The 25,175-nt window shown below is 44.5% G+C and overlaps 2 protein-coding genes across 4 annotated transcripts in view; one reads left to right on the top strand and one right to left on the bottom strand.

Annotated features, from left to right (window-relative positions):
* The window catches only part of Znf16 (zinc finger protein 16), a 59,114-nt gene extending 43,516 nt beyond the window's left edge, over positions 1–15,598 (bottom strand). The window contains exon 1 of the mRNA XM_087184842.1: positions 15,434–15,598. Within this exon, the coding sequence (XP_087040968.1) occupies positions 15,434–15,598 (165 nt within the window). The remainder of the gene's footprint in view (positions 1–15,433) is intronic.
* On the top strand, positions 15,449–17,639 carry CUNH8orf33 (chromosome unknown C8orf33 homolog). Of its 3 annotated transcripts, none has more exons than XM_004837649.3 (5): positions 15,450–15,602; positions 15,682–15,993; positions 16,137–16,221; positions 16,361–16,507; positions 17,065–17,639. In XM_004837649.3, exons 1-5 carry the CDS (start codon positions 15,597–15,599, stop codon positions 17,202–17,204), a joined length of 690 nt encoding a protein of 229 aa, XP_004837706.1. In that variant the 5' UTR covers positions 15,450–15,596; the 3' UTR covers positions 17,205–17,639. The 3 variants fall into 3 exon arrangements, with proteins under 3 accessions (XP_004837708.1, XP_004837706.1, XP_004837707.1); XM_004837650.3 differs by having other exon boundaries at positions 15,451–15,602; positions 15,682–15,987; XM_004837651.3 differs by lacking the exon at positions 16,137–16,221 and having other exon boundaries at positions 15,449–15,602; positions 15,682–15,987; positions 16,366–16,507.
* The last annotated feature ends 7,536 nt before the right edge of the window (positions 17,640–25,175 follow it).

Here is a 25,175-nt window from a genome sequence, read left to right as displayed (position 1 = left end):
CAGGCAGGACTTGAACTTGTGATACTCCTGCCTCAGCCCCTCACAGTGCTGAGATGACAGGCATGTGCCTGGTTTCTCATGGCCTTTTCTTGAAAACAATAATTCCAGCTGAGGTTTCTTCAAAGTACACTATGTTCTTTGTCAGTTCATTCTGTGAGGATTTAGAAGTAACAAACTTATTCATCTTGTCTAAAATTTATTTCTCTCTTGAATGACAGTTCTGCTTGCATAGAATTGTAGGGTCTTAGTTATTTTCCCAGAACCCTTTGAAGCTATTCCTTCATCTTCTGGACTCCAATATTGCTAATGGCAGTTTTGCTTGTGTTTCTCTCTGACTGCTTTAAGGTTTTATTCTTTGACTCATTTTTCTGTACTTTCATAGGAGTGTGTCTAAATATAATTTGTTTTTCTAGCTTTGAACTCAATGTACTTCTTGATTCTAAAAATTCATATTTGTCCAGTTCTGTACCTTTTTAGCCACCTATTTCCTTTCCATGATTCCCTTACTCTCTTCTGGGAGGTCTTTTTGATGTTTGAATAGCAGGAAATTAAGGCAGATGACTCCTTCTTGCTTGGCTCTGTGGCAGCTTCTGACCTTCGACATCCACTTCCCAGAGGACTCCCCTGGCTCTTCCCTCTTTGCTCCTCTTTAGAGTCAACTGTTGCCATGTCTCTTTTTGCCTCCTGTGAGTGGCAATGCTCATGGAACTTTGCCTTTCTCCCTCTCAGTACCTCTCTTTGTGTTTGTTCCCACCAGTGGCTTTAAAATGTCATCTCTTAAAGACCAGATCCATACCACCAGCCCGAACTCTAACCTGAATATTTAAGTGAATATCCACTTGTTCATCTGTCCTATATTTAGTGAACATTCACCATGTTCCAGGAACTCTTGTATACAAGCAAGAGCATTGCCTGAGTAGAGGGTCCCGTGGTACCTGTTGACATCGGTGTCTGATTTCTTTGCCTTGCATAATGTTTGTGAGATTTATCAGTCTCATGGTAACTGTAAAGATGGTTCTTTCATGCTCATTGCTGTGTGCATTCCATTGTGGGAGTGTATCACGTGTTCTTTATTCATTCTATTATAAATGGATGTCTGTTTTCATTGCTGGGTATTATAAATCATATTGTTGTGATTTTGATTGTAGAATATCACAGTTTTTTTAATATATAAAATTTAAAAACAGGCACAATTGATGCATGTTTTGTTTTGGAGGCTGGGGCAGAGATAGAGGGTGGGAGGTGTGAGAAGCTCCTGGAGCCTGATTTCATGTGGATTTTCACTTGTGAAAATATATTGAGTTAGTTTTTGATTTGTATACTTTTGTACATGTATGTTATGTAGACAGGAAATATTCTAGATTGAATCTAACACTCAACTAATGGCTATATCTGGGAATGGAGAAAATGGGATGAGTGGTCTCAAATTGTATCTATATTTTATTTCTTAAAAACAGATCTGGTGTATTTTTGGCAAAGTATTAGCACATTAATTCTAGGTGGTGAGTTTTCAGGGATCTGCCAAATCAATTGGTGTGCTTTTCATTTTTGAAATATTTCATAGTTAAGAATTCAAAAAGTAGAAAGTTCACATAAAAAATTAGATGAGCATCTATCCCTTCCTTTCTTCCTAATTCAGAATAAAAGATACCAGATATGGCTGATCAGGGTAGGTGCCCATGAGGGATGGAGGCCACAGCTCAACATGGGTGATGATGCCAAGTATGGTAAGGATGGTGATTGCGCAGAGTGGTAGAAACAGTGTGGCAGGGTAGGATATTGGAGGTTAGGGACAAAAAGGAAGTGCTCATACCACAGATGGTAATAGGTAGTCCAGCATGGATGTGTGGGTGTTGGCTTGGAATACAGTTGTTACCATAAATTCAAGTCTGAAAATCAAGGATGACACCACGTCCAATGTCAGGACTCAGATGTTTTGCCTCCAGGATCCAAAAACTCTCCTTCTATGTGTCTCTCTGAGTGCTCATTGGTAGTGTCACTGGACTGGGTCTAAAGAGGTCCTCAAAGTGGAGATGGATCTCACAAGACAGGTTGCAGTTTCACAGACTTCCATTGCAGAAAAAGGATTTTCAGGATGATCAGTATAAGACATAGGGGCTTTATTAGGTAGACTTTTAAAAGTACACACTCAAAGAAATAGAACGTGGACCCTCAAGACAGAGGTACACTACTGGAGCTGGGAATACTTACATGTTTTTCTGATGTGGAAATATTGAAATTTGTGAATCTATACAAATTTTGGGCCAGTAAAGTGGTACACATCTGTAATCCCAGCACTCATGAGGCTGAGACAGGAGGATCAATGTGAGTTTGAGGCCATCCTGGTCTAGATAGTGAGTTCAAGCCCAGCCTGAACTACATAGCTAGACCTTGTCTCAAAAAACAAACATACAAACAAACAAAAAGTTTGGGCTTAGTTTACTACAGGATAAAAATGATGGCCCACTTACAGGCAAAAAGATAATGGCTCATTTTACAGGTAAGAGGATAGCCTGTTTTACAGAAGGAAGGCTCAATCTATTGTATTTTTTTTAACAGATGGGTGATATAGATGTTTTGGCTAAAAAATTCTTTAAAACCTTTTAATCCGAGATAAATCCGACTTGGTCAGGGTGTATGATCTTCTTGATGACCCTCTGTATTCTGTTTGTCAGTATCTTGTTGAGGATTTTTGCATCTGTGTTCATTAGGGAGATTGGCCTGTAGTTCTCTTTTTGGGTTGGGTCTTTCCCTGGTTTTGGAATCAAAGTAACACTTCCTTCCGGGAATGAATTTGGAAGTATTGCTTCCCTTTCAATTTCCTTGATGAGTTTAAAGAGTAATGGCATTAGTTCTTTAAATGTCTTGTAAAATTCAGCAGTGAAGCCATCTGGACCTGGGCTTTTCTTTGTTGGTAAATATTTTATTACATTTTCAATTTCACTCATTGTAATTGGGGTGTTTAGAATTTCTATATCTTCTTCATTTAACTTTAGCAATTCGTATGTATCTAGGAATCTGCCCATTTCTTCTGTGTTTTCCATTTTATTGGAGTAGAGGTTCTCAAACTAGGTATTGATGATCCTCTGGATTTCTGCTGGATCTCTTGTGACTTCACCTTTTTCATTCTTTTTTTTTTTTTTTTTTTTTTTTGGTACCGGGGATCGAACTTCAGACCTTGTGCTTGTGAGGCAGGCGGCAGCACCACTGAGCTAAATCCCCGGCCAAGCTTTACCTTTTTCTTTCTTAATTGCATGTATTTGTGCTTTTTCTTTCCTTTTTTTGATAAGGTTGTCTAAAGATTTATCGATTTTATTTATTCTTTCAAAAAACCAACTCTTTGATTCATTGATTTTTTGTATTGTTCTCTTAGTGTCCATTGCATTAATTCCTGCCCTAATCTTTATAATTTCCTCTCTTGTACGAGCTTTGGATTCGTTTTGCTCTTCTTTTTCTAGGAGCTTGAGGTTCTGCATTAGGTTATTTATTTGAGTTTTCTCTGTTTTCCTAACATGGGCATTCACTGCTATGAATTTCCCATGTAGAACTGCTTTCATTGTGTCCCATAGATTCCTGTATGTTGTACTGGCATTTTCATTTGCTTGTAGAAATTGTTTAATTTCTTCTTTAATTACTTCTGTGACCCATTGGTTGTTCAAGAGGGTGTTATTCAGTTTTCATGTGTTTGTTGGGGTTTTGCGGTTCCTTATGTTATTGATCTCCAATTTTATTGCACTATGGTCTGATAATATACAGGGGGTAACCTCAATTCTTTTACATTTACTTAGATCTGTTCTGTGAGCTAGCATGTGGTCTATTCTGGAGAATGACCCGTGTGCAGCCGAAAAGACTGTATTCCGATTTTGTGGGGTGGAACGCTCTGTAAACATCTGTTAAGTCCATTTGTTCAATAGCTTGGTTCAGTCCTAGAATTTCCTTGTTAACTTTTTGTCTAGATGATCTGTCTATTTATGATAGTGGGGTATTGAGGTCCCCCCACTACAATTGTGTTAGTGTTTATTTGGTTTTTCATGTCTATTAATATTTGTTTTGTATAGTTGGGGGCATTTGCATTTGGTACAGTCAATATGGAGATACCTCAAAGAACTAGGACTAGAGGTCCCATTTGACCCAGCTATTCCCCTGCTGGGTATCTTCCCAAAAGAATTAAAAGAATCATACCACAGCGATATATGTGCACCCATGTTCATAGTGGCACAGTTTGTAATAGCTAAAGTTTGGAAGCAGCCCAAGTGCCCATCAACTGGAAACTGGATAAAGAAAATGTGTTTTTTTAATAAAATGGAGTACTACTCAGCCATAAAGAACGAAAAACTAGAGTCATTTATAGCTAAATGGAAGCATATAGAGGCCATACTCTTAAGTGAAATAAATAGGACACACACGTGTAAATACCGAATAGTTTCACTAGTGTGAGAAACTGAAAGTGTAAACAAGGGTTAAAATGACTAAAATGAATAATTGATAATTTGAAATAGGAAAAAAGGTCCAAAGACGAAGGAGTGAAGGGAGGGGAAGGGGAAAGGAAAAGAGGGAAAGGAAAAACTGAGAAAAGAAAAAAAAAGGAAATGAAATCTATGTAAATAGGGAAGGGCAGAGGGGGTAAAGGGTGCACAGGTAATGGGGAAAAAAAATAAGAACCAAGATACATCATGTACAGGTATAAACACCCAATGATAAATGTAAACGAATTGTATACCTAAAATGTACCAATAAAAGAACTAAAAAAAACCACAAAACCTTTTAATCTGTTCCTCTACCTTGGTTTTTGTTTTTGAGACAAAATCTCTATGTACTCCAGGCTGTCCTTGAACTCACTATATAGCCCAGGCTGCCTTATAGGCAGGCACCACCATAGCCTGCTTGGTTCTCTATTTTAAGGTCAGGTTTCTGCCCTTCACACTATCAACTAATTTATAGATTTAAAGTATCTTTAAGGGATTTGAGGTGTGATGGGCCTAGAAAAAAGAAACACAAAGAATACTAGGGAGTATAATATGGATAACCTTGGGTAACTTTGGGTCCTGAATTTGCATTCTTAAAAGTACCATTTTAAAATTATGATTTCCCTTGTCTCACTTCTACCTATCTTTATTTATTTATTTATTGTTTGTTTGTTTGTTTGTTTTGGTACCAGGGATAGAACTGGGGACCTTTCGCTTTCACGGCAGGTGGCAGAACCACTGAGCTAAATCTCCAGCCCAGAATGTATTTTTTCATGCTATCTTAGTAGGACCCCTACCCAGTTCCATCCTTGGGTCACTCTGAGGAGGGCAGAACAGCATGGAAGGATCTAGGTGCTGTCTGGAGAAGGGCCTAGGTCTCGATCTTTGGGACCACCTTTACTGCACTGCATGAATTCTGGCCCTGAGGACAGAGGGAGCTGTTACAGTTACCATCAGGTTTAGGTTCAGGCCTGAGTCAACAGAAGCTTGCCCTAGAAACCCTTGGGACTGAGATGAGCCAAGTGTGTAGCCTGTGCTTTAAGTGTCCTGAACATTGGATGTGTCTTGTGTTTGCTATACTATTTTTTCCTCCTGTAACATGCGGTATGCCATCTTCTGTGTTCTGGACAGAAGCCTCAGTCCCTACTCCACCCCAAGCCCTGCCCAGCTCATTCCCATTGATTGAAGATGTTCTGATTTCAACAGAGGCCACTGGGGATGTTCCTCTTTTCCAAAAATTGGCTTGCAAATGAATGCTCTGAGGGGCTGAGGGCAGGTGTGGAGCCAAGAGCCCATCCTCTGGGTGAACGCAAGAAGGGTGGGAACCAATGATGGAGTTTGGGCATTGTTGGAAGGTGAGCCACATAGTGCTTTTATCAAAAGAAAAGTGTATTTCACTTGGTGGGGAGAGGCTATTGGCATTTTCATTGTAGTTCATATAGGAATTTGTTTCTGTGTTCTTTTTTAGACTTTATACACCAAAAAATAGTTGATTGTGAAAATTTTGATGCTTTTTTATAAACACTCAGTAAATATTAAAAATTCAATACTTTATTTTTTTGATTTTTTTCCTGTTAAATACTCACTGTTTAATATAATAAAGTCATAAAATTAAAATTGATAATTCAGCAAAAGAAATAGTCTAAAGGATAAACATGGGTGTGGCACACCCATATTTATACCCCTTTATGACAAAATTAGTGTTATGCTCCATTTAAGAAGGCTCTTTTGTGATACATAAAGGGCAATGAGCAGTTGAGGGCCAGAAAAAGGCTGAGGACCTGGATTGCTGCCTCTGACCCAAGTGTGCTTCAACTGGAGACTTGGTGAAGAACTCAGAGTAATGATTTGTGTAGACTGTGTCTCAGTAAACCTGGGTTCACTGCCAGTCAGAGAAAACCTGCCCAACAGAGGCTTAACTGATGAAGATGGGGCAGTTTTTTCCAGAGCACGTTCTGGGACGACAGGTCTCCAAAATGTGTTTCTGGGGTTCTCTTGGCTTTCTCTAGGATGTGGTGTTTCTCTTTGTTTCCTTTTTATCATCTGGGAGGAAAAGTCTTGGTAAGCTTCCATTAATATTGTATCTCACTTGGGGCCAGGGATTTAGCTCAGTGGTTTTGCCGCCTGCTGCGCAAGCGCAAGGACCTGAGTTTGATCCCTAGTACCAAAAAAAATATATATTGTACCTCACTGACATCTGAGCATGGTAGGGCATGCCTGTAATCCCAGCACTCAAGTGGCTAAAGCAGGAGGATCATGAGTTGGAGGCAAGCTTGGACTACACAGTGAGTTCAAGGCTAGCCTGAACTGCACAGTGAGACTTTGTCTCAAAACAAAACCAAGAAACAAACAAAAACCCCTCAAAACACAAACCACACACACAAAGACCCACAAACAAACAAACCTCATTGGCTAGAACTGGGCCTTGCCCCTGTGGCCAAGAGAACAAAACCATTTCCGGAGCCAGACTAAGGCATCTGATTATAAGAGGGATGTGGGAAGGGAATTGGCTATGCGTTCAATGGCCAATTGGGAAAGTTTTCCTGGGAGTGGTACTTTGTGTCACTTGTTAGTGCTAAAATAAAACCACGTCTGTGGTTATTAACAATTTCCAAAGTATACTCAACCACCATTATCCTTTCTCCTGAATTTTGGACTTCTATATTCATATTTCCTAATTTCTACTTGTAAATCTAGTAGGTATCTTAAACATAAAATATACAAGACAACCTTTATGTTTATCCTTCAAATACAGTCCTGTAGTCCTACCCTTCTGAGTCAAAGGAAATTTCATTTGCTTATGCCAAAAATGTTGCTGTCCAGCCTACACATAATTCATCAACAAATCCTATTGACTTTATCTTTTGAAATGCATCCAGAATCTGACTACTATTCACCTCCTCTGTCACCACATTACTCTGGTTCAAGACATACTCATGTGTAATTGTATTATTGCTGGAACCTTCCAGTTTGTTTTCCTGTTTCCATTCCCCACCTCCATCTCAGTCTGTTTTTGAAGCACCTAGAGACTGGAGAGGCCACATGCCACATTCCTCAGTCCCTCCAGACACTTTCATCTTGTTCAGAGTGAAAGCTATAGCCCTAAGGTCTCCCTTCTTGCCTTCCCCTGTTCTGCTTCACACCTCTGGCCTTATTCTTCCTTGAACATGTCAAGTGGGCTTGCACTTCAGGACCTCCCCTTAATTGGGATGTACCTCCTGATAATCCCATTGTTCTTCTCCTCATTCCATCCAGATCTCTGCTTTCATGTTGCTTTATCAGATGTGTCATCCCTGGCCATCCTGTGTCGAATTTTCTTTCATTAGTTGCTGCTTTTGTATTGCTTCATTCTTTCCACTGCACAGGCGGTAAGTCTGTCAATCTCCCATTTACTTGTGTACTGCCTTGGAGCAGGAATCTACTGTCTGTCCACTGTCTGGGACCTCATAAGTGGGCCTGAGAGATATATCTCATTATCTCCTGTGGTCATATGCACTACCAGAGTCCTAGCTTTTCATGTGGTGGCCTTCAGACACTGTCATATATGAGGGAGGGGTCACCCTGGAGGTGCAGAAAAGGAGTGAGATAGTCTTACTAGGTGCTGAGCCCATTCACCCTGCAGTTTTCAGGTGGCCCATAACTGGGTCTCTGCTGCTGCAGAATTCCTTAGGTCTGTATCTGGAAATCTCAGAGGATGATTGGGGAGCAGAAGGTGAATCAAACTCCATCACACTCTTTCTCTCCGAAGCTCTACTTGCCTACTCTAGACAAGCCAGAGACCCACTGATAGTTGTCAAAAAGCCCTTTCCTGGTGGGTTCCATTTGAGTAGTCCTCACTGAGATTCTTCTGTGTGTTCCTAGCCCTTTCTTGGCATTAATTTCTCCAGAATTCCTTCTCTGTGGAGCTGGTCCAGGAGACTAAACAGCTGCCTGTCTCCACTGATGTCCTCAGCCCCAGTTCCTGTCCTCATCCCCGAAGTGGACTCTTTACTTCAGGAGCCCCTTGAGTGGACTCCCTACTTGTGTTTCCCCAGTACCTGGATTAGGCAGAGTAGAGAGCAAGGGCTCAAAGGCGAGTCAGTATGGTGCCTGGTCAGGGAACTCAATCTAGAAGGAGGTAGGTGAATACTCTCATGGTCTTGCCCAGTCCAGAGCCTAGTGCTGCCTCCTATCAGGGCCTAGCCTGACCTTGAGGCTGAAGCAAGATTTTGTCAATCTAAGTCTTGGTTTCTTTTAAGGATGTGGCCATACTCCTCTCTCAGGAGGAGTGGGGCCAGTTGGGACCTCTATAGGGAGGTAATGCTGGAGACCTATGGGAACCTGGTCTCTGTGGGTAAATTCCTCCCTCAGACTCAGCTCAAGGATTTCCTACTCCATAAACAATCAGGGCTCAAAGGCTTCTCTTCCTCTGGACCCAAAGACCAGTTTTTTGGGTTTTGTTTTGTGGGGGATGTGTACAGGGGATTAAACTCAGGCCCTTGACACTAAGCTGGATTCCCCAGTCCTGTTTTTATTTTGAAACGGGCTCTTAGTCATTAAACTGCCCCGTGATCTGCCTCATCCTCCCAGAGTGCTGGGATTACAGGTATGTGCTACCACACCTCACTAAAACTAGCATTTTCACCCTGGTCCCAGGCAGGCCTGGTCTGCACAGAGCAGGGAATGAATAGGTGGTGATAGGGCCCTCCCTGATTTCTTTTCAGAAAGTATGGGTGAAAAATACCATTCATTGCATAATCTAGTAGATTTATCTCTCCTAAATTAATCTTCATGCATTTTAAAGATGGGTGGTAGTCTATACAATTTATAGATAAACCTAAAGACTAACAAATACTGTTGTTTTCTGAAGTCCACACAGCCAGCTGGTGGTTGAGCTGGGATTTGAATCCATTTGGTTTCAAAGCCCTGACTTCCTTATACTGTACTGGAATGCTCTGGTTCCCTTTAGCCCTTTTGAGTAGCAGCAACTTCTACTAATGAGTCTTCCAGGGTGGTGTGTTCAGGATTCAACTTTGAACTATCTGTGGCCCCCAGAAGAGCCGAGTGGGACCTTTCTTCAGCCAGGGCAGAGACCTGTGTCTGTCTGCTGTGTTTAGAGGCCAGGTGTTGGGGAGGTCATGACCAGCACTTGCAGTCAGAGCAGAGGGCTGTCCTGGCTTGGACCTACTTTGGGATGGGTCGTCAGGTCTTGCTTCCTTTCTCTGGAGCAAGATTTCAAGGTTCCAAACCTGATGTCATCTCTAAGGGTGAGGAAGAGCCATGAACCCCATTCTCATTGAGGACTTGGGGGAGCTGGAGGCACAAGAGTAAAAGTGAGTCTCTTCACTCTGCTGCTTCTGCCAGCAGTTCTTTCAAATCTCCCTAGCCCTTCTCTGAGCTCCTGATTTCCTTCTCCATTTTCTGTCTTTTCTCTTTTCTTCCTGTTAACAGCCCCTGGTATCTGTCCACAGATGGGCTCATGTGTTCATTGGTGAAGTATTTGTTCAAATCTTTGCCCATTTTTAGTTAGTTGTTTTACTTGTTGAATTTTCAAGAATTCTTTTCTGAATACAGAAAATAGTCTAGATTCAAGTTCTTTATCAGATATCCTGTTTCATTCTGTTCCTTGTCTTTTCATTTTTTTAACAGTGTCTTTTGAAGAATCTAAGTTTTAAATTTTTTTTTTTTTTTTTTTTTTTTGGTAGCGGGGATTGAACTCAGGACCTTGTGCTTGGAGGCAGGCAGCAGAACCACTGAGCTAAATCCCTGGCCCAAGTTTTAAATTTTTTAAAAGACTTTGGACTTGAACATTTGAGCAATGCTAGAAATGTTGAGGTTTGAGGGACTCATGGAGATAGGCTGAATGCATTTTGCATTGTGAGATGTACATAAATATTTGGGGGTCAGGGAACTTACATGCTTCAAAAGAGATGATCAAGAAAGTGAAAAAACAGTCCAGAGAATGGTAGATAACTATTTGTTGGTCATATATATTATAAAGAATTATTGTGACTGGACAATAAAAAGACTGTCCTTCAACACTATGACAAGCTATACACAGTGAAAATAGGATGGGGCTTTGTATGTCTTCTCCCCAGGCACTAAGGCCTTTTTCTAAGTTTGAGCATATTGAATGTGGAATATTGTTTTAATAAACTGGTATTTTGTAATCCTGGAGGAAAAGTTGGCTTAGACTTCACTGTATGGAATTTTCCAGTATCTAAATTGTCTTTAGAACCTAGCCCTATTATCAGATGTGTGCTGCAAGCAGGCTCTTCTGTATGTGCAAGTCTTAGGAAGGGATGTTCAAGTTTAAACTTCACCTCTGAATGCTTTTGCTTGTGTGTCTAAAGGTCTGTGTGGCCTCAGATGCATTGTTATGATTTGGATCTTAAGTGTAGCTCCAAGTGCTCATGTGTTAAATAAAGGCTTAACTCCCAGCTAGTGGCACTATTTGGAGCGTATCAAATGTTTTAGGAGATAGGGCCTAGTGGACAGAAAGTAGGTCAGTGTGGATGTTTCTTGCAGGAGATATCAGTACCTCAGTCCCTTTCTCTTTCTGTTTGCTTCCAGGAAATAAACTGGTGAGCAGTTTTCCTATGCCACGTGCTTTCTGCCATGCAGTACTCCCCTACCTCAGACACAAAGGCAACTGGGCAAAATGACTGTGGACTAAATCCTCTTAAACTGTGAGGCAAAATAAAACTTTTTTCCTTTAAGGAAAACTTTTTTGAATCAAGGGGCTTGCGTATGCTAGGCAAGTGCTCTACCACTGAGCTACATCCCCAGCCCTTTTTTTATTTTGAGACAAGGTGTAGCTAAGTTGCCTAGGCTGGCCATGAATTAGTAATACTCCTGGAGTCTCAGCATTTCAAGCAGCTGGGATTATAGGCATGTGCCACCACCCCTGAATACAGAAAGTTTCAAATTTGATAAAGGAGAATTTATTCCTTGTTTTATGGACTGTGCTTTTAATGTCATATTTAGGAAATCTTTGTATAACCCAGCTTTCTTCTGGACATTTTATAATTCTAGGGATTACATTTTAGGTCTGTGATCAACACTGACTTAATTTTTGAATATTGTGTGAAGTATGGATCCACTTGCTATTTCTTTCACTTAAGAGTATCGCCTCAATATGCATCCATTTAGCTACAAATGTCTCCAGTTTCTCATTCTTTATGGCTGAGTAGTACTCCATTTTACAAAAAAACCACATCTTCTTTATCTAGTCTCTAGCTGATGGGCTTCAACAGGCTAATGATGGAAACTTCTATCAACATAAATTCTTGACTATCTTTGATTTGTTTCCTACACTGTGATCAGGATTCAAACCCTCTACTTCTTACTCAGATAAGATTGGGCATGTTCAGGGTGGTATGCCCATTGACATCTGCTGCTTCCTCAATAAACTGATCCTTGCTAATGCTCTGCAGGTGTATTACCTGGCTTGGACAGCCCAACTTCAAGCCACTTCCACCTGGCACTCCTGGCCATGCTGGCCTTGCTTAGCATTCTCAAACCTACATGTTCCTTCTTCAGTCATTGCTACGAGCTGCCCCTTTGGCCTGGAGTAGTCTTCCCAAACTCCTTTTACCTGACCAACTCCCACTCTTTTTTTTTTTTTTTTTTTTTGGTGCCGGGGATCGAACTCAGATCCTTCTGCTTGCACAGCAGGCAGTGGAAACCACTGAGCTAAATCCCCGCACCTGAACTCCCACTCTTAATTTGTCAGTTTAAATTTAATTTTCCTAGCCTTCACTGAGAGTCCCAGACTAGATTATTCTAGAATAGTCCCTTAAATGTTTATATGTCACCCCTGACAACTGCACTTAGAATTTCCTATTTGGTGTCCATGACAGTAAGTTGTTAGTGTCCAGGGATGCTCTGAAGGTTAAGTGAGTTGCTCTGTGCAGAGCTCCTACAAGTTTCTGGCTCTAATGTGAACTGAATGAATGTATTTACTGTTGTCACTGATAGCATTATTACAATGGGAGAAATTGCCTCTTTTAGTTATATTCCAAAAATTTTAAGTGAATAAATTCATTTTGCTACCAGTGCCTTTGCCACACCCTAATTCTTTTCCTGGTTAATTGCAGGGGCCTCCTAATTGGCCTCCCACTGACAGTTTTCTTACCTCGAATTCATTTAATCTGTTATTCATTCATATACTCATTCAACAAACTTTTTTTTTTGAGTATTTGCTATGTGGGAAAGACAAAAATGAGTCAGACCTTCTGTCTAGTGGACAAGAGGAAACATGTTTGCAACAACCAAATATGAAACAAAGTTGTGCAGGCAGGTAAGAGGCACTGTTAACTCACTGTGGGGATAGAGTAGGAGATACATCTGCATGGGTGAGGCAGTCAATAAAGGTGTCACAAGTGACGTAATGTTTGTCTACTACTGAAGAGGATGGTGGTAATAATGGCTACTACCTAATAAGCTCTTTCTGCATACTGTGATTATCAACAACAAGCCTATATGATAGATACTGTTCTTATTCCCATTTTCATGTTTAAGGCACAGAGAGGCTACATCACTTTCCCAGGGACAATAAACCAGTCAGAATTGGAGCTGGGAATTGAACCCTAGCAGTCTGAAGTGACACAAAAATTGGCATAAGCTCAACATATGTCATACAGATTTGTGAATTCTATATTTGGAAATTTGCCTACTCACTAGAATTTATTTGTAACTGCCAAATTAAAACTCAGGGCATTTCATGGCTTTTGTGCTTATTTATGGACAAGCACAGGACAGTGAAAAATCTGCCTGATGTGAATGTTGTCAGCTTGAACAAGTTTTCTACTCCCCTGGTGTAAACAAGGACCCTTTTCATAGTATAGTTAGTGACATTATTTGCATTTCTGTAGTTTTTCTTGGGAGTTTGGTTAAATCTCAAGTGTGTTTAGGCACTGTTTAGTTTTGCTAAGTGCAAGAAGACTGTGATGTGCCTTATAGAGAAAATGTGTAAGATCAGCTTCATTCAGATAGGAGTTATAGTACTCTGGGCCATGCCTTCAATGTTAGTGAATCAATATGTATAAAATAAGGTACGCTTAAATGGAAACATACACAAAACAAAAGTATGACCAGAGGTTCCCGGGAATTTAACTCCATATTTCCCCAAGTAGCAATAGTTCATTATTCATTAATTCAGTGATTGCTGTGACTTCATAGAATATAACTGCTTCAAAATCAAGATTCAACTATAAGCTGGGGTTATGGTGCATTACTTAGCTGAGGTAGGAGGATTGCAAGTTTGGGGCCAGCCTACACAATTTAGTGATATCCTGTCTCAAAATAAAAAGGGCTGGAGATATAGCTCAGTGGTAGAATACTTGCCTAGTATTTATGAGGCTCTGGATTCAATCTCCTGTAATGAAAAAAACAAATCAACTGTGTATATTTATATTTGCATGAATGAAGATTTAAAAATATTTCCTGATGAGGCCAGGGAAAGGAGTCCAGGAAAGATTGTTTTAGTGGAGACCAGTGTGCTTCAAGACCTGGGAAACAGCCATGGCGGTAATGAGAACACATGAAAGAATGGTTGTTGGCATGGTTTTGGACAGTGAGAGGTACAGGAATAGATGAGTTGAGGTTGGAGGGCTGTATGACCAGTGAAGGCAGAACAAAGCAAGGTCTGTAAATAGTTGCCTATGCAAGATTTGTAGGGCATGTGTTGACTGGACAATGAGGATAAGGACCTTGGACTTTATCCCGGAGGAAATAGAAGATTTTTAGGCTGGAAGGTGACATGGTTAGTTTTTTAGATCATTCTAGAATCAGTGTGGTTCAGAAAAGAGGAGGGAATGATGCATAGACGAGGAAGAATCAGTTCAGGCCAGAGATGGTGGTGGAGATTATTTAGTAGATAAATGGAAGTACCTGGTGGGCTCATAGGGGCGGGAAGAGGAAAGTGTTTCTGGGCCAAGTCACAGGGTGACTCAGTCAAAGGAGGCACGGAAAAGCCCCTTGGATAAGGACTCTACTCATCCCCAAACCTTTCATCTCCCAGGACTAGAATATACAACCAAGTGTGGTGACTCTCAAATGTCTAAAATTTTTCAACATTTCTCCCTTAAAAGTTGAATCACCCTCATGAGAGACATTGAGCTAGAACCACCAGCTACGCTGTTGCTAGATTCTTGACCCTCAGAAACTAATCTGCTACACTGCAATAAATAACTAATACATCAGCTTTCTGTGAAGAACAGATTTCTGCCCCAGACCTCAAAGACCGGGCAGCCAATATTTTCACTTTATTGTCTCAGGAAACAACACTTTCTACGCCTACAATATTGCCTTGGCAGGAATCATCAGACATGTCAGGCTCTTGTTTCCAGGGACACCCCACACCCTTCACTCGCTAGGTCTTACCCCTGGTCCTCCTGAATCCTTTGTCTCGCCTCAGTCTTTACATATTTTCTCTCTGTTGTGAGCCCCCCCCCGCAAGGAGGAGGCATCAGGGTCTCAGACTGTGGGATGGGGCTTCCTCCTGCTCCCACTCCTCAGCTTCCCTCATGGCCACATCCAATCCACCAGCAAGTGAAACATGCTGAAACCTTTGTATGCTCCTCTACTGCACCTGCGTTATTCATACACAACAGCAGAGCGATTTTTAAACATAGCTAAGTAAGGTCATTAGCTCTTGCGATTTATAGTGACTTCCTACAGCGAGTTAAACGGAGGCAAAGCCTGGCCTGGTCTATAGAGTTCTGCAAGACCCTATCCTTCCCATTCTCACCTGTGGCCCGACCACGCCCACGTTCCGGTCAGGCGGCTGCCCTGGTCTCCACCCAACGCTTCTGGGGGTGGGGGGGATCTTTGCTGACCACCCTCCTGTAGCTGCCTACGTGGCACTCCGGGCGACAGATTTTTATGTTTCTCTCCTCACTAGAAGGTGAGCTTTGTGAGGCAACCTGAGTTTGGAGTTTTTTCCTCCCTCCAAAAATGGGGCGGGGTGGGGCGGGATGGGGCACCCTCCCGCCCACGTCCGCAGTCTTCGGCTGTACTTCCCGGAGCCCCTCAGGCCATCCCTCCCCTGCGGTAACCTGGTAACCTGCGAAGCGGACTAAGAGTCGGGGGAGGAAATCCGTGGTCCGACTCAAGGCTCTACGTAACTTCCGGTAGCCGCTGAGGCGCATGGCGGTGAGCTGTAGGGGCGCTGTGCTGGTTGCGGGGCCTGAGGCCTCTCAGGCCTTCCTTCATACTATCCTCCTTTCCGCAGGCTTTAGGACAACCTCTTCTGGAGGCGCCAGCAGCCCCAAGACCAGCTAGTGCCCGCGCGCGCCGCAAATCCCGGCGTCCAGGTCCGGTCCCCGGAGCCCCGAATCCTTCCTCTGTCTCTTCCTGCTCAGAACAACTCGAGGGCACTGACGTCGCCTCCAGAGCTCGCCCCGTAGGCAGTGAAGGCGACGCAGTCTCGAGAAGACGGAAGAAAAAATCCCAGAACAGGACCTCTGTGTCAAATGGGGGCCAGAAGGCTCCGGAGAGGCCCGCCCCGGAGGAAGCCCCACCAAGTGCCGAGGCCCAGGCAAGGGTGGGATCCCCGGTGCCTTTCGGTGGGAGTCCTCGCGTGGGTGTGGCCTAGGATCTGCAGGGTTAAGCGGTGAGAGGTGTGAGGTGGGGGATGTTCGGTCTCTGTGTCCTGAGCTCATAGCCACCTCCCCTGATCCATCACAGGCTGAGCAGCTGGACCGAGAACTGGCCTGGTGTGTGGAGAAGTTGGAGCTTGGCCTCAAGATGCAGAGACCCACCCCAAAACAGAGTGAGGGGCCCTTCTGTGTAGTTGGGGTAATGTGTTGAACGGTGATAGTGCTGTGGCCTTTAGGTACTGCCAAGAGATAGGATCGTTGCTTTTGCTGTTAGTGTACCTGAGGTTACTAGGCCTTTATTTTTATCTGCAGAACAGCAGGCTATTGGAGCGATTCGAACCCTGAGCAGTCAAAGAACCCCCTTGCCCCGGAAGAGGCAGCTAATGCGCTCCTTGTTTGGAAACTACAGGGCTCAGATGGAGGCTGAGTGGCAAGAGGTGCTGCGAGCTCTCAGGACAGGTGAGCAGTTATTTGGGAGGCGGTTGGTTCTGTACATCTGATTCAAGGGAGTAAGGAAAAAGTGCCTAGGAAGTGGAAGAAAGAGGCCCAAGGCAGCATGGCTTGTTGGGGAAGAAGATGGGCTCAGGAAAGCTTGAACAGGCAGAAAGTCTGTAGAGTACCTCTCAGGGGCAAAGGTCCTGGGGTGAGAGCACGGGTAGAAGGAGCCTGGTCTTCTGATTCTGTTTCTAGGATGGGGAAAGCTGGCTCACCAGTCTTTGTTGGGCTTTCTGTGCTATCCAGGAGGCCAGATCGCTTAACAGTTTGAGTGTAACTCCTGAAGCCAAACAACCTGGTTTCAAATCGTAGATCTAAACATTAGATCTTAACATTTTTGGCAAGTTATTCAATCTCTCTAACTCTAAATGAGGGATAGTGGTGATGATATTACCTTACAATTTTGAGTAGTTGATTTAAAATTGTACAAAGGGGTTAGAGCTGTGTGGGCCATCTTAACTGCATAGGTAGTGTTAGCTGTTATTTTTTAGTTCTGATTCTGCTCCCCCTTCCCCTAACAGCTGCCCATTCAGCCCAGGTACAGCCTGTAGGTGAGTCTGCCAGAAAGAAGAGCCAAAGGGTCTGCAGGCCTCGTCCAGGAGGGAGAGCCAAGGCCACCCTTGATACTCCTGATGAAGAGTTTAGGTTCAATTTCTTTTAGCCTTTTCTCCATCTTGGAACAGTTCTCACCATGGTAGGCTGTCAGGTTTTGTCTTGAGAGCAGGGCCTTTCCAGGAATTCTCTGTCAGTGTATATGGGGTTGCTCTGCCTCTGGTTGGTCTGGATCTGTGGCATTTAGGCAGGTATGAGACTTGTCTGGTAGGCACAAGACCCTATTTGTAGGCTTTGTGATGAAATGTCTCTCCTGCCAGAAGAGGCAGAGGTGCTTTTATAAAATCTACAATAAGCTGAAGTGTTTGTATGAAGAATATAGTACTCATACTCCAGGATTTAAATAGCATTGGTCATGAGGTTTTGTGGGGAAGCTATGCAATTGTACACTGGACTGGACTCACATTTGCCTTGTCCAGTAGTTCAGTGTTTTATGTTTTATATCATAATGTCCTAATAAATCTTTTTTTATAAATATGAATAATGAGTGAAAGAGTATGCTGTCTTAAGTTATAATAAGTACAGATAAGGCCAGGGATTTAGCTCAGTGGTTCCTGCGCCTGCCACAAAAGCGCAAGGTCCTGAGTTCGATCCCCGGTTCCAAAAACAAACAACAACAGTAAGTACAGATAAGCAGAGGCCTGGCACTGCTCAGTCTGGATTCTCACCCCAATCTTTGGTCCTTTGTCCATATTGCCTTTTTTGTGAGCAGGTGTCATCCTCAGGGTATCAGCTTAGCCTCCACTGGGTCAGGCTCTGCTCTTAGGAGCCAAGGAACTTTTTGGTCCTAGCCAGAGATCTGGATTAAGCCTTAGCACACTACCCATCCAAATGTTGATAGCTTGGCCAGGGATTTAGCTCAGTGGTTTCATCGACTGCTGTGCAAGCGCAAGGTCCCGAGTTCAATCCCCTGTACCAAAAAAAAAAAAGAGCAAATGTTGATTGCTTTAGGTGTTAGTCCCAGGCCCTCTGTTTCAATGAGTTGGGATTTTCACTTGACCTAGGAGACCTGAGGAGTCCTCCTCAGCAGCTTGATCTTTACTGGTGTCTCTGAAGCTTGCATTCTAAACTAGATAGAACCTGGTGCCCATCTGTCTACTCAGTATCTCTGATGGGCATTTCATAGGCAAATCAAACTACATGTTCCAAACACCTAACCAGGCTCCAATCTCTTTTTACGTGGTGGCATCTAGTTGATTAGGCCACAAACCTGTGTCATTCTTGACCTCATGTGTTCAGTACTTCAGCTGGTAGGTCAGCTCTGTCTTTTCAAATCTGCATTTTCTTTGCAAGTTCTGACCCTGTCTCTTAACTTGACTTGCGTTAAACTGATGTTAAATCTTTCTTACTCCTGGCTCACTTCCTATCTTCATTGCAGCTAAAGCGATCCTTAATATATTTCAGATCATGTTTCTTCAGGTCACTGACTTCAGTGTACCTGTAATACAATATGAAGGCCAATGTACAAGACCCTACATATGGCTTCTGGTGTACCCCTCTGCTCCTGAAGTAACCAAACTTAATCCTGCCTCAAGGTCTTCAACCTTGCTGTCCCTTTTGCTTGAATTGCTCTTCCTCCGGATCTTAACGTGACTGGCCTCTGGAAAAGTAAGCATCAGTTTTGTGTGAGCAGTCAGTGTCCACCCTATTACTCATCAGCCAAGGTAAAAGATTCAGATAAAGCCAGGATTATTAAAAGGAAATAGATTTCCTCCTATAGTCACCATGCAGATATAAGTTATCCAGATGACCTCTTATTTGAGTGTCTCCTTTTAAACTGAATCCTTATTTATTAAAATCATAGGAGTCATTAGACTTGATCTTAGCCAAAAGGCCGAGAAGCGATCATAGGAGTCATTAGTAAAAAGGACACATCCTGATCTCAGGAAGATGCCTTGATTTACAGCCTAGATGCAGAGATTCAGATAAGTGGTTTTGGGACTCTGCATTCTGCATTCTAACTGGTTTCCAGGGAATAGATTTCACCTAAACACCCTCCACTAAATATTTTATTAACCCTGTCTCTGCAGTGATTCCTCATGGGTCTTTGTGTAGTCTTCCCTTATCACAATGAACTAGCAGACCAATTGTTGGGGTATTTGTCCATTATTCAGATGAGAGGCCAGGACAGTCCTTACCCTCTGGACTGTATTATCACCTGCCTCCTTTTCCCCGCCCTGTTTCCCGTATTCTGTTTGACTTTTTCCTCAGCTCTGGTTCTAGGAGTTTGGAAGGCCTGAGAAAAGGAGACACTAGGGGTAGATTATCCCCTTTTGCCTTTTGTGGTTATCTCTATGGTTAGTGTTAGGGATGAAGGTTAGGTTTGGGAATTGGATAGGTTTACAGTTCAAGTTAATGTTTGGGTTCAGATTTGACTTAGAGTTGGGTTAGAGTTAGGGTTTGAGAAGGGATGGGCCAATGTGAAGGGCCAGAGTCTGGAGGAACAAAGAATAAGGGGGCTGGATTAGTGGGCTAAAACTTGCTGGCCTAGAAATCCATGGTAAGGATGGGGTTTTGACCTTGGGTGAGTCAGAGCCTTCTGGAGATTTGGAAGAAAAAGATGTGTCTGACTTTAGATTTGGAAAGGTCTTTCTAGTTATTGGGTTTAGAAAACTTTTCATATGTTTGCCATATGCCTGGGAGTAGCTCAGCCTCAACTAAGTGGATATAACTCAATAGCATTGCAAGGAAGCCGCATTCCTAGAAAATCCAGAATAAGTTAAGACTGCAAAAATATTATTTGTACATAACAGGCCTAGGTTCTTAGCATGTGTGAGGCTGGCAGGACCTGTCTGTGGTAGGAGAGCACCCAGGGGCACCCACACCCACAATCCTGTACCTGCACTGTGCCAGTAAGAGCAGATAGAGGACATGTTCGAGAAGGAAGAGCACTTGGAGGGGCCCATGGCAGAGGTGTCTGTGCAGAACAGATGCCTGGAAGACTCCCTCCAGGAAGTGCAGGACAAGAGAAACTACATGCAGTAGAAGCTTGGAAACTATGAAAGGGACAAGGAGATTCTGGTTGTGAGTTTCCTGCAGAATTCCTGTCCCTTCTTACCAGGTACTTTCCAGGGCTCAAGGGAGAAGCACGTGGGGGACTTCTGGGACCTAAAACCAGCGTTGGCCCTAAGGGCAGGAAGGGAGAGATAAGGGGCCTGGGCTCTCTCTTTCCTGTGACTCTTCTGCAGCTGCAGTGTGAGTGATGAGGCCCTAGTGTTCCATGTATCACACTGACCAGCCTGGGTAGGGCCTGGCTGCTGGAGTCTTCTAGCCCACTGTTTCTGTTGATTATTTCTGGCCTTGACATTTTCCAGGAACCTGTTTTACATGGATGCCTGTGAGTCCTGTATAACTTCTGTCCTCCAGTATATAAAAGCACATTTGAAGATTACTAAGAGCCAATAAGGGTTGGACAGGGAAGACTGGGTCAAAGAGAGCCTACTCTCCCTCTGTTGGGGAATGCAGGGCTGGAGGAGCAGGTAGGGCTGGTGCGGGATGAAAGGAGCAGAGGTTCTGAGAGCTGTTAAGAGGCTGATCTGATAGGACTTGTCCCTCATCGAGGAGAGTCTAGGAGGGTCCAAGATGATGCGCCCACACTTCTGGTAAAGGAGAACTGTTGTTTGCCCACAGAGCAGGAGTAGCAATGTCCGTGAGACCCTGGTTACAGGGATAAGCCAGATCTTAGGCCGGGTTGGGGTAGCCACACAGGAGGGCCCTGTGAGGGCGACAGTAACAGGTCCTAGGATTGGAGGCTCAGCATTGTCTGTCTGCACCCTGTTGGGCTCCTATTCTGGTTGGGCTGATCACCTGGAGCACAGGCAGGTGGGAAGTGAAGTGCTGCTGCTGGAAAGTAGAAGAGGGACCTTCCCTCCCCTTGGGAGGGGCAAACTGACCCTGAGCTGGATACTGTCCTGTGCTACCAAGCAGCTAAGATGCGGGTGATAAGAACCAGTCATAGCCACCATGGTCAGGGTGCAGTTGGCACTAAATGTGGGTCAGTCCTTGCCTTTCCTGGTCATGGTTACCCTGTTTTATGGGCGAGGAGCCTTCCAGGGAAGTGACGGTGTCTGCCTGCCAGGACACTTCTCAGACTGGGCAGGTGAGGGTTTGAGGGGCTTCTCTGGGCTGTAGTCTGTTGGCAGCAGGCTGGGTCTGGTTCTCAGTCTGTCAGGAGCACCAGCAGCCTCATCATGTGGGGGTGTCCAAGGGACTAGGACCTGCAGACTCAGGCCCTCAACAAGGGAGGATGGGGAAACAGAAATATACGCTGTACTACCTGCATCTCCATGAAGAAGCTGTCTGGCCTGGCAAGAAATGAAGATGTAGTTGACAGAGGTCGGGCAGCCCAGACCTCACGATGGAATAGACTTGTCACTGAAAGCCGTTCATAGATTTTTAAACTTCCTGAATCATGTGACCACATTATCACAGTTATTTTAAACAAATAAAAAATAGTGTAACTTTTAAAACTCTACTGTGTTGACCCCTCAACGGAGTCCCTAGACCACCCTCCACCCTGTCGGCCTCAGCCAAATGATGAATCTCCAAGTTGTCTCTCCTTAGGATGTTCTGGAATTAAATGTCACCATCACAGACCTACAGTCTGAGCTAGCCTGGGCCTGCAAGGTACAGATGTGCCCCTCTGCCTCCTTCCCCGCGTCTGTTCCCTCAAGCTTAGTCTAGCCTGTCAACACCCTAGCTGCAGATGGTGTCTGAGGAGCACACCTGTTTCCGCTTTATATCTCATCTGATGAAGTGGGTGTGACTATCCCCATGTGGTGGGGCAGACACAGCTCAAGGCATCTGCTCTGTCCCAGGGTCACTTGGCCTTGCATGTGTTCTGGGTCTCGACACTGGGTACTGTTGTGGCATTCTTTACGTGCCTGGCTGTTGCGTGCTTGGGGCTCTACCATCTTCTGTTTCCTACTCTGTCTTTCCCCCTCACCCGACAGTGACATCCTGGCCTCTTGTCTCCCCTATTAATGTCCACTGCCCTCAGCACGGGACAGTGGGGGACCTAGCCTTTTCCAACTCCTTTGTGAACTTGAAAGCTACACACCCTTTCTATGCTGAATATACACATCAGCAGAATTCTTCTGTGAATCTGGGGGAAGGTCAGACCCCTGAAACTAATGCCTGTACCCCCAGCTGTTGTCTGTCCCATGCATCTGAGAGATATCTGGGCTCTGTACCCAGACAGCTGCTCTGTCTACACTTTGCCTGCTGCTACCTGCAGAGGATTTTACCAAGATCAGCTACCCTACAAGTCTGACTCAGTTACACCCTTAATTCTGTGGGGTGGACCTTGCATTCTGGTTCTGTCGTTTGGGGCCATGTCCAGACATTCCTGTCATGGCTTAAGAGCCCAGGATGCAGACACTGTCTCCCACAGGTTTCCAGGCTCCATAGTGCCCAGATCACTCTGGCCTTTCAGCCCTCTCAAACCACAGGCTGGGCACAGTTCTCTCTAGCCTCCTGTCTACCCATCTCATCTTTCCCTTAGATGCTCAGTTCCAAGCCCAGGGACTTTCTTTTGGACCTTGGTGGGGATAACTAACCTTTTGAGTGTTTGCTGAGTCAGGTGAGGCTCCAAGCATTTCATACAGATCAATTTATCAAACCTTCACACCACTCAGTGAAATTTGCCCTTTAAAAAATGTGCAAAAACAGTTCGTAATAGCTAAGGCTTGGAAACAGCCCAAGTGCCCATCAACTGGAAACTGGATAAAGATGTGGGTTTTTTAATAAAATGGAGTACTACTCAGCCATAAAGAATGAGAAACTAGAGACATTTATAGCTAAATGGATGCATATTGAGGCCATACTCTTAAGTGAAATAAATAGGACACAAGTGTATAAAAACCAAATAGTTTCTCTAGTGTGAGAAACTGAAAGTGTAAACAAGGATTAAAACAATAATTTGAAATAGGAAGAAAACGTCCAAAGGGGTAGGGGAAGTGGGAGGGGAAGGGGAAAGGAAGAATTATGAGAAAAGAAAAAAATAGAAACAAAGTATGTAAATAGGGGAGGGTGGAGGGGGAGGAAGGGCACACAGGTAATGGAGAAAAAATAACAGGTACAAGCACCCAGTGATAAATGTAAACGTGTTGTATACCTAAAATGTACCAAGAAAAGAATTTAAGCAAAAAAAAAAAAAGGGCAAAAAGTTGGGGAGCAAAGTTCTCTGGCATGGTGGCTGCAAAGGTGTTTGTCTCTGTTGATCCCTACCCCACTCTCCCAGTGCTGCTGTCCTCTGATCTAAGGGCAGATCAGGGGTAACCTGGACCTGTCCCCATGGAGGCCCTGCTCCCGACAGAAGATGGAGAGTTGCTGGAGTGGTGAAGGATGTTGTGCCCACCAGGGGCAGGGAACAGATGCTGTTTGACAAGGACAAGGAAGGGATGATGACCCTCACTGAGAAATGCCCAGTGAGGAGCTAGGAGGCCACCGAGGCCACTGTGAGTCTATCTTCTGTGCTTCAGTGTGCTTGCTCACGATGAGGTATCTGAGTCAAAAAAAGGCATCAGCACCGGGTGCGGCACACAGTGAACCACTGACAAATCTTTTATTCTTTTGTACCATGTTGCTGGCTCCACCCCTCCCATCCTCCTCCTCCATGGAGAGGAATTTAGCTCTGGGTGGGCCAGAGCATATTGGCCATAGTGTCCAGGCCCAGGTGGATTCCTTCCTCCCTGACTGCTCTGTCCCCTGCTGTGCACATATGAGCCAAAGCTGTTGGCCCGTGAAGCCTCCTTGGGCAATGTGGGCTTCGAGCCCCTGGAGATGGCTTTGACTGGGTAGAGACTGGGCCATGGTCCCACAGATACCTGCCTGGGCTGCAGCTCACAGGACATGGCTGGCGTCACTCTCCACCTGACACCCCTTCTTTCATACCCGGACTGCAGACTTTCATTCTTTGTATTTCCTCAACAGCAAATGGAAGTTTTTCCATGGTTCCTTTGTGTTTTCTTGTCTGCCTCTGCCGAGAACCTCCTAAAGGGCCTCTGCCCATGGCATCACGGTCTGCCCCCTCCCTGGGTGCATGTCCAGGCTGGACTGTGACTATCCCTCCCAGTCCTGCCTTTGGCTTCAGCAGAACCTCTGAGGGCCCCTCGCTTACTGGGGACTTGGGCAGCAGTAGCAGAGCTCTGGCCACCACACATCGCTTCTGTTCTCCAACACAAGGCTCCTGTCACTACAACGGGATCGGCTTTGAAGAAGCTGGCACTGACTTTATTGACACTGAATTCACAGTTGGCCACTGGAAAACTGCAGCAGACTGGAAGCTTCCCAGGCAGTGGGTGACCCCAGTGGCCCATGATCAAGAAGCCCACTCTGTGCAGGGGTGGGTATGTGGCTCAGAGTGAGGGAGGGGAAGATGGCCTCCTTTGGGCTTGACTCAGCTCTAGCTCCCTTGGTAGGTGGTGTATGACCATGGGCTCAGCAGCAGGGGGATGTGGAACTTCTGGGTCTCATTTGTGATGGTGAAAACAACCTGAGAGATGCAGAAGACACTAGAAGATAGTGAAAGATTACAGCACCCAAGCTGTCCCCCAGTGCTTCCTGGGAGAGTTCAGTAGCCCCGACTGCAGGGCTGGGACAGCTGGAGCCTGACGGTGGACTGGAACCTTCCTGGGGGCTGAGGATGGGGTTATTCCTCCTTGAACAGTGAAAAAGGTAAAGTGCTTTGATGGTGGCTCCAGGTGAAGGGAGAAGCAGCAAGGTAAGGCCCAGTGAGCTCGAGTCTGGGCTCAGGTGAAACCAATATCTACAAAAAGGGGGATGAGTCACGCTTGGCCTGGCCTTTCCCAGACTCTAACCCAGAGGGAGCTCAGGAATGGATATGTGGTCGTTATTTCTAATGATCCCTCAGGTTCCTGGATACCTTTCTTCTGGGAGCAAAAAACAGGTGAGTTCACCTGCCTGCTCCTTCTTGGAATAGGTGGAAACAGTCTGCTTATGCCCGGGATGAAGCCCGGCCAGTAGGACCTGACCTTTGGTCTTAGTGACAGGGGTCCCA

The sequence above is a fragment of the Heterocephalus glaber genome, unplaced genomic scaffold, assembly GCF_053883595.1.
Source record: "Heterocephalus glaber isolate CG9 unplaced genomic scaffold, H.glaber_assembly_v1.0 deba00000281, whole genome shotgun sequence".
Classification (NCBI taxonomy): domain Eukaryota; kingdom Metazoa; phylum Chordata; class Mammalia; order Rodentia; family Bathyergidae; genus Heterocephalus; species Heterocephalus glaber.
Note: the sequence above shows the minus strand (reverse complement) of the source record. Positions and strands in the feature narration are given on the sequence as shown.

Coding starts and splice junctions, on each gene's coding strand:
- CUNH8orf33 (XM_004837649.3), top strand. Junction 16,222..16,360: donor GAGACCCACCCCAAAACAGA/GTGAGGGGCCCT, acceptor TTTTATCTGCAG/AACAGCAGGCTATTGGAGCG. Junction 16,508..17,064: donor GCTGCGAGCTCTCAGGACAG/GTGAGCAGTTAT, acceptor TTCCCCTAACAG/CTGCCCATTCAGCCCAGGTA.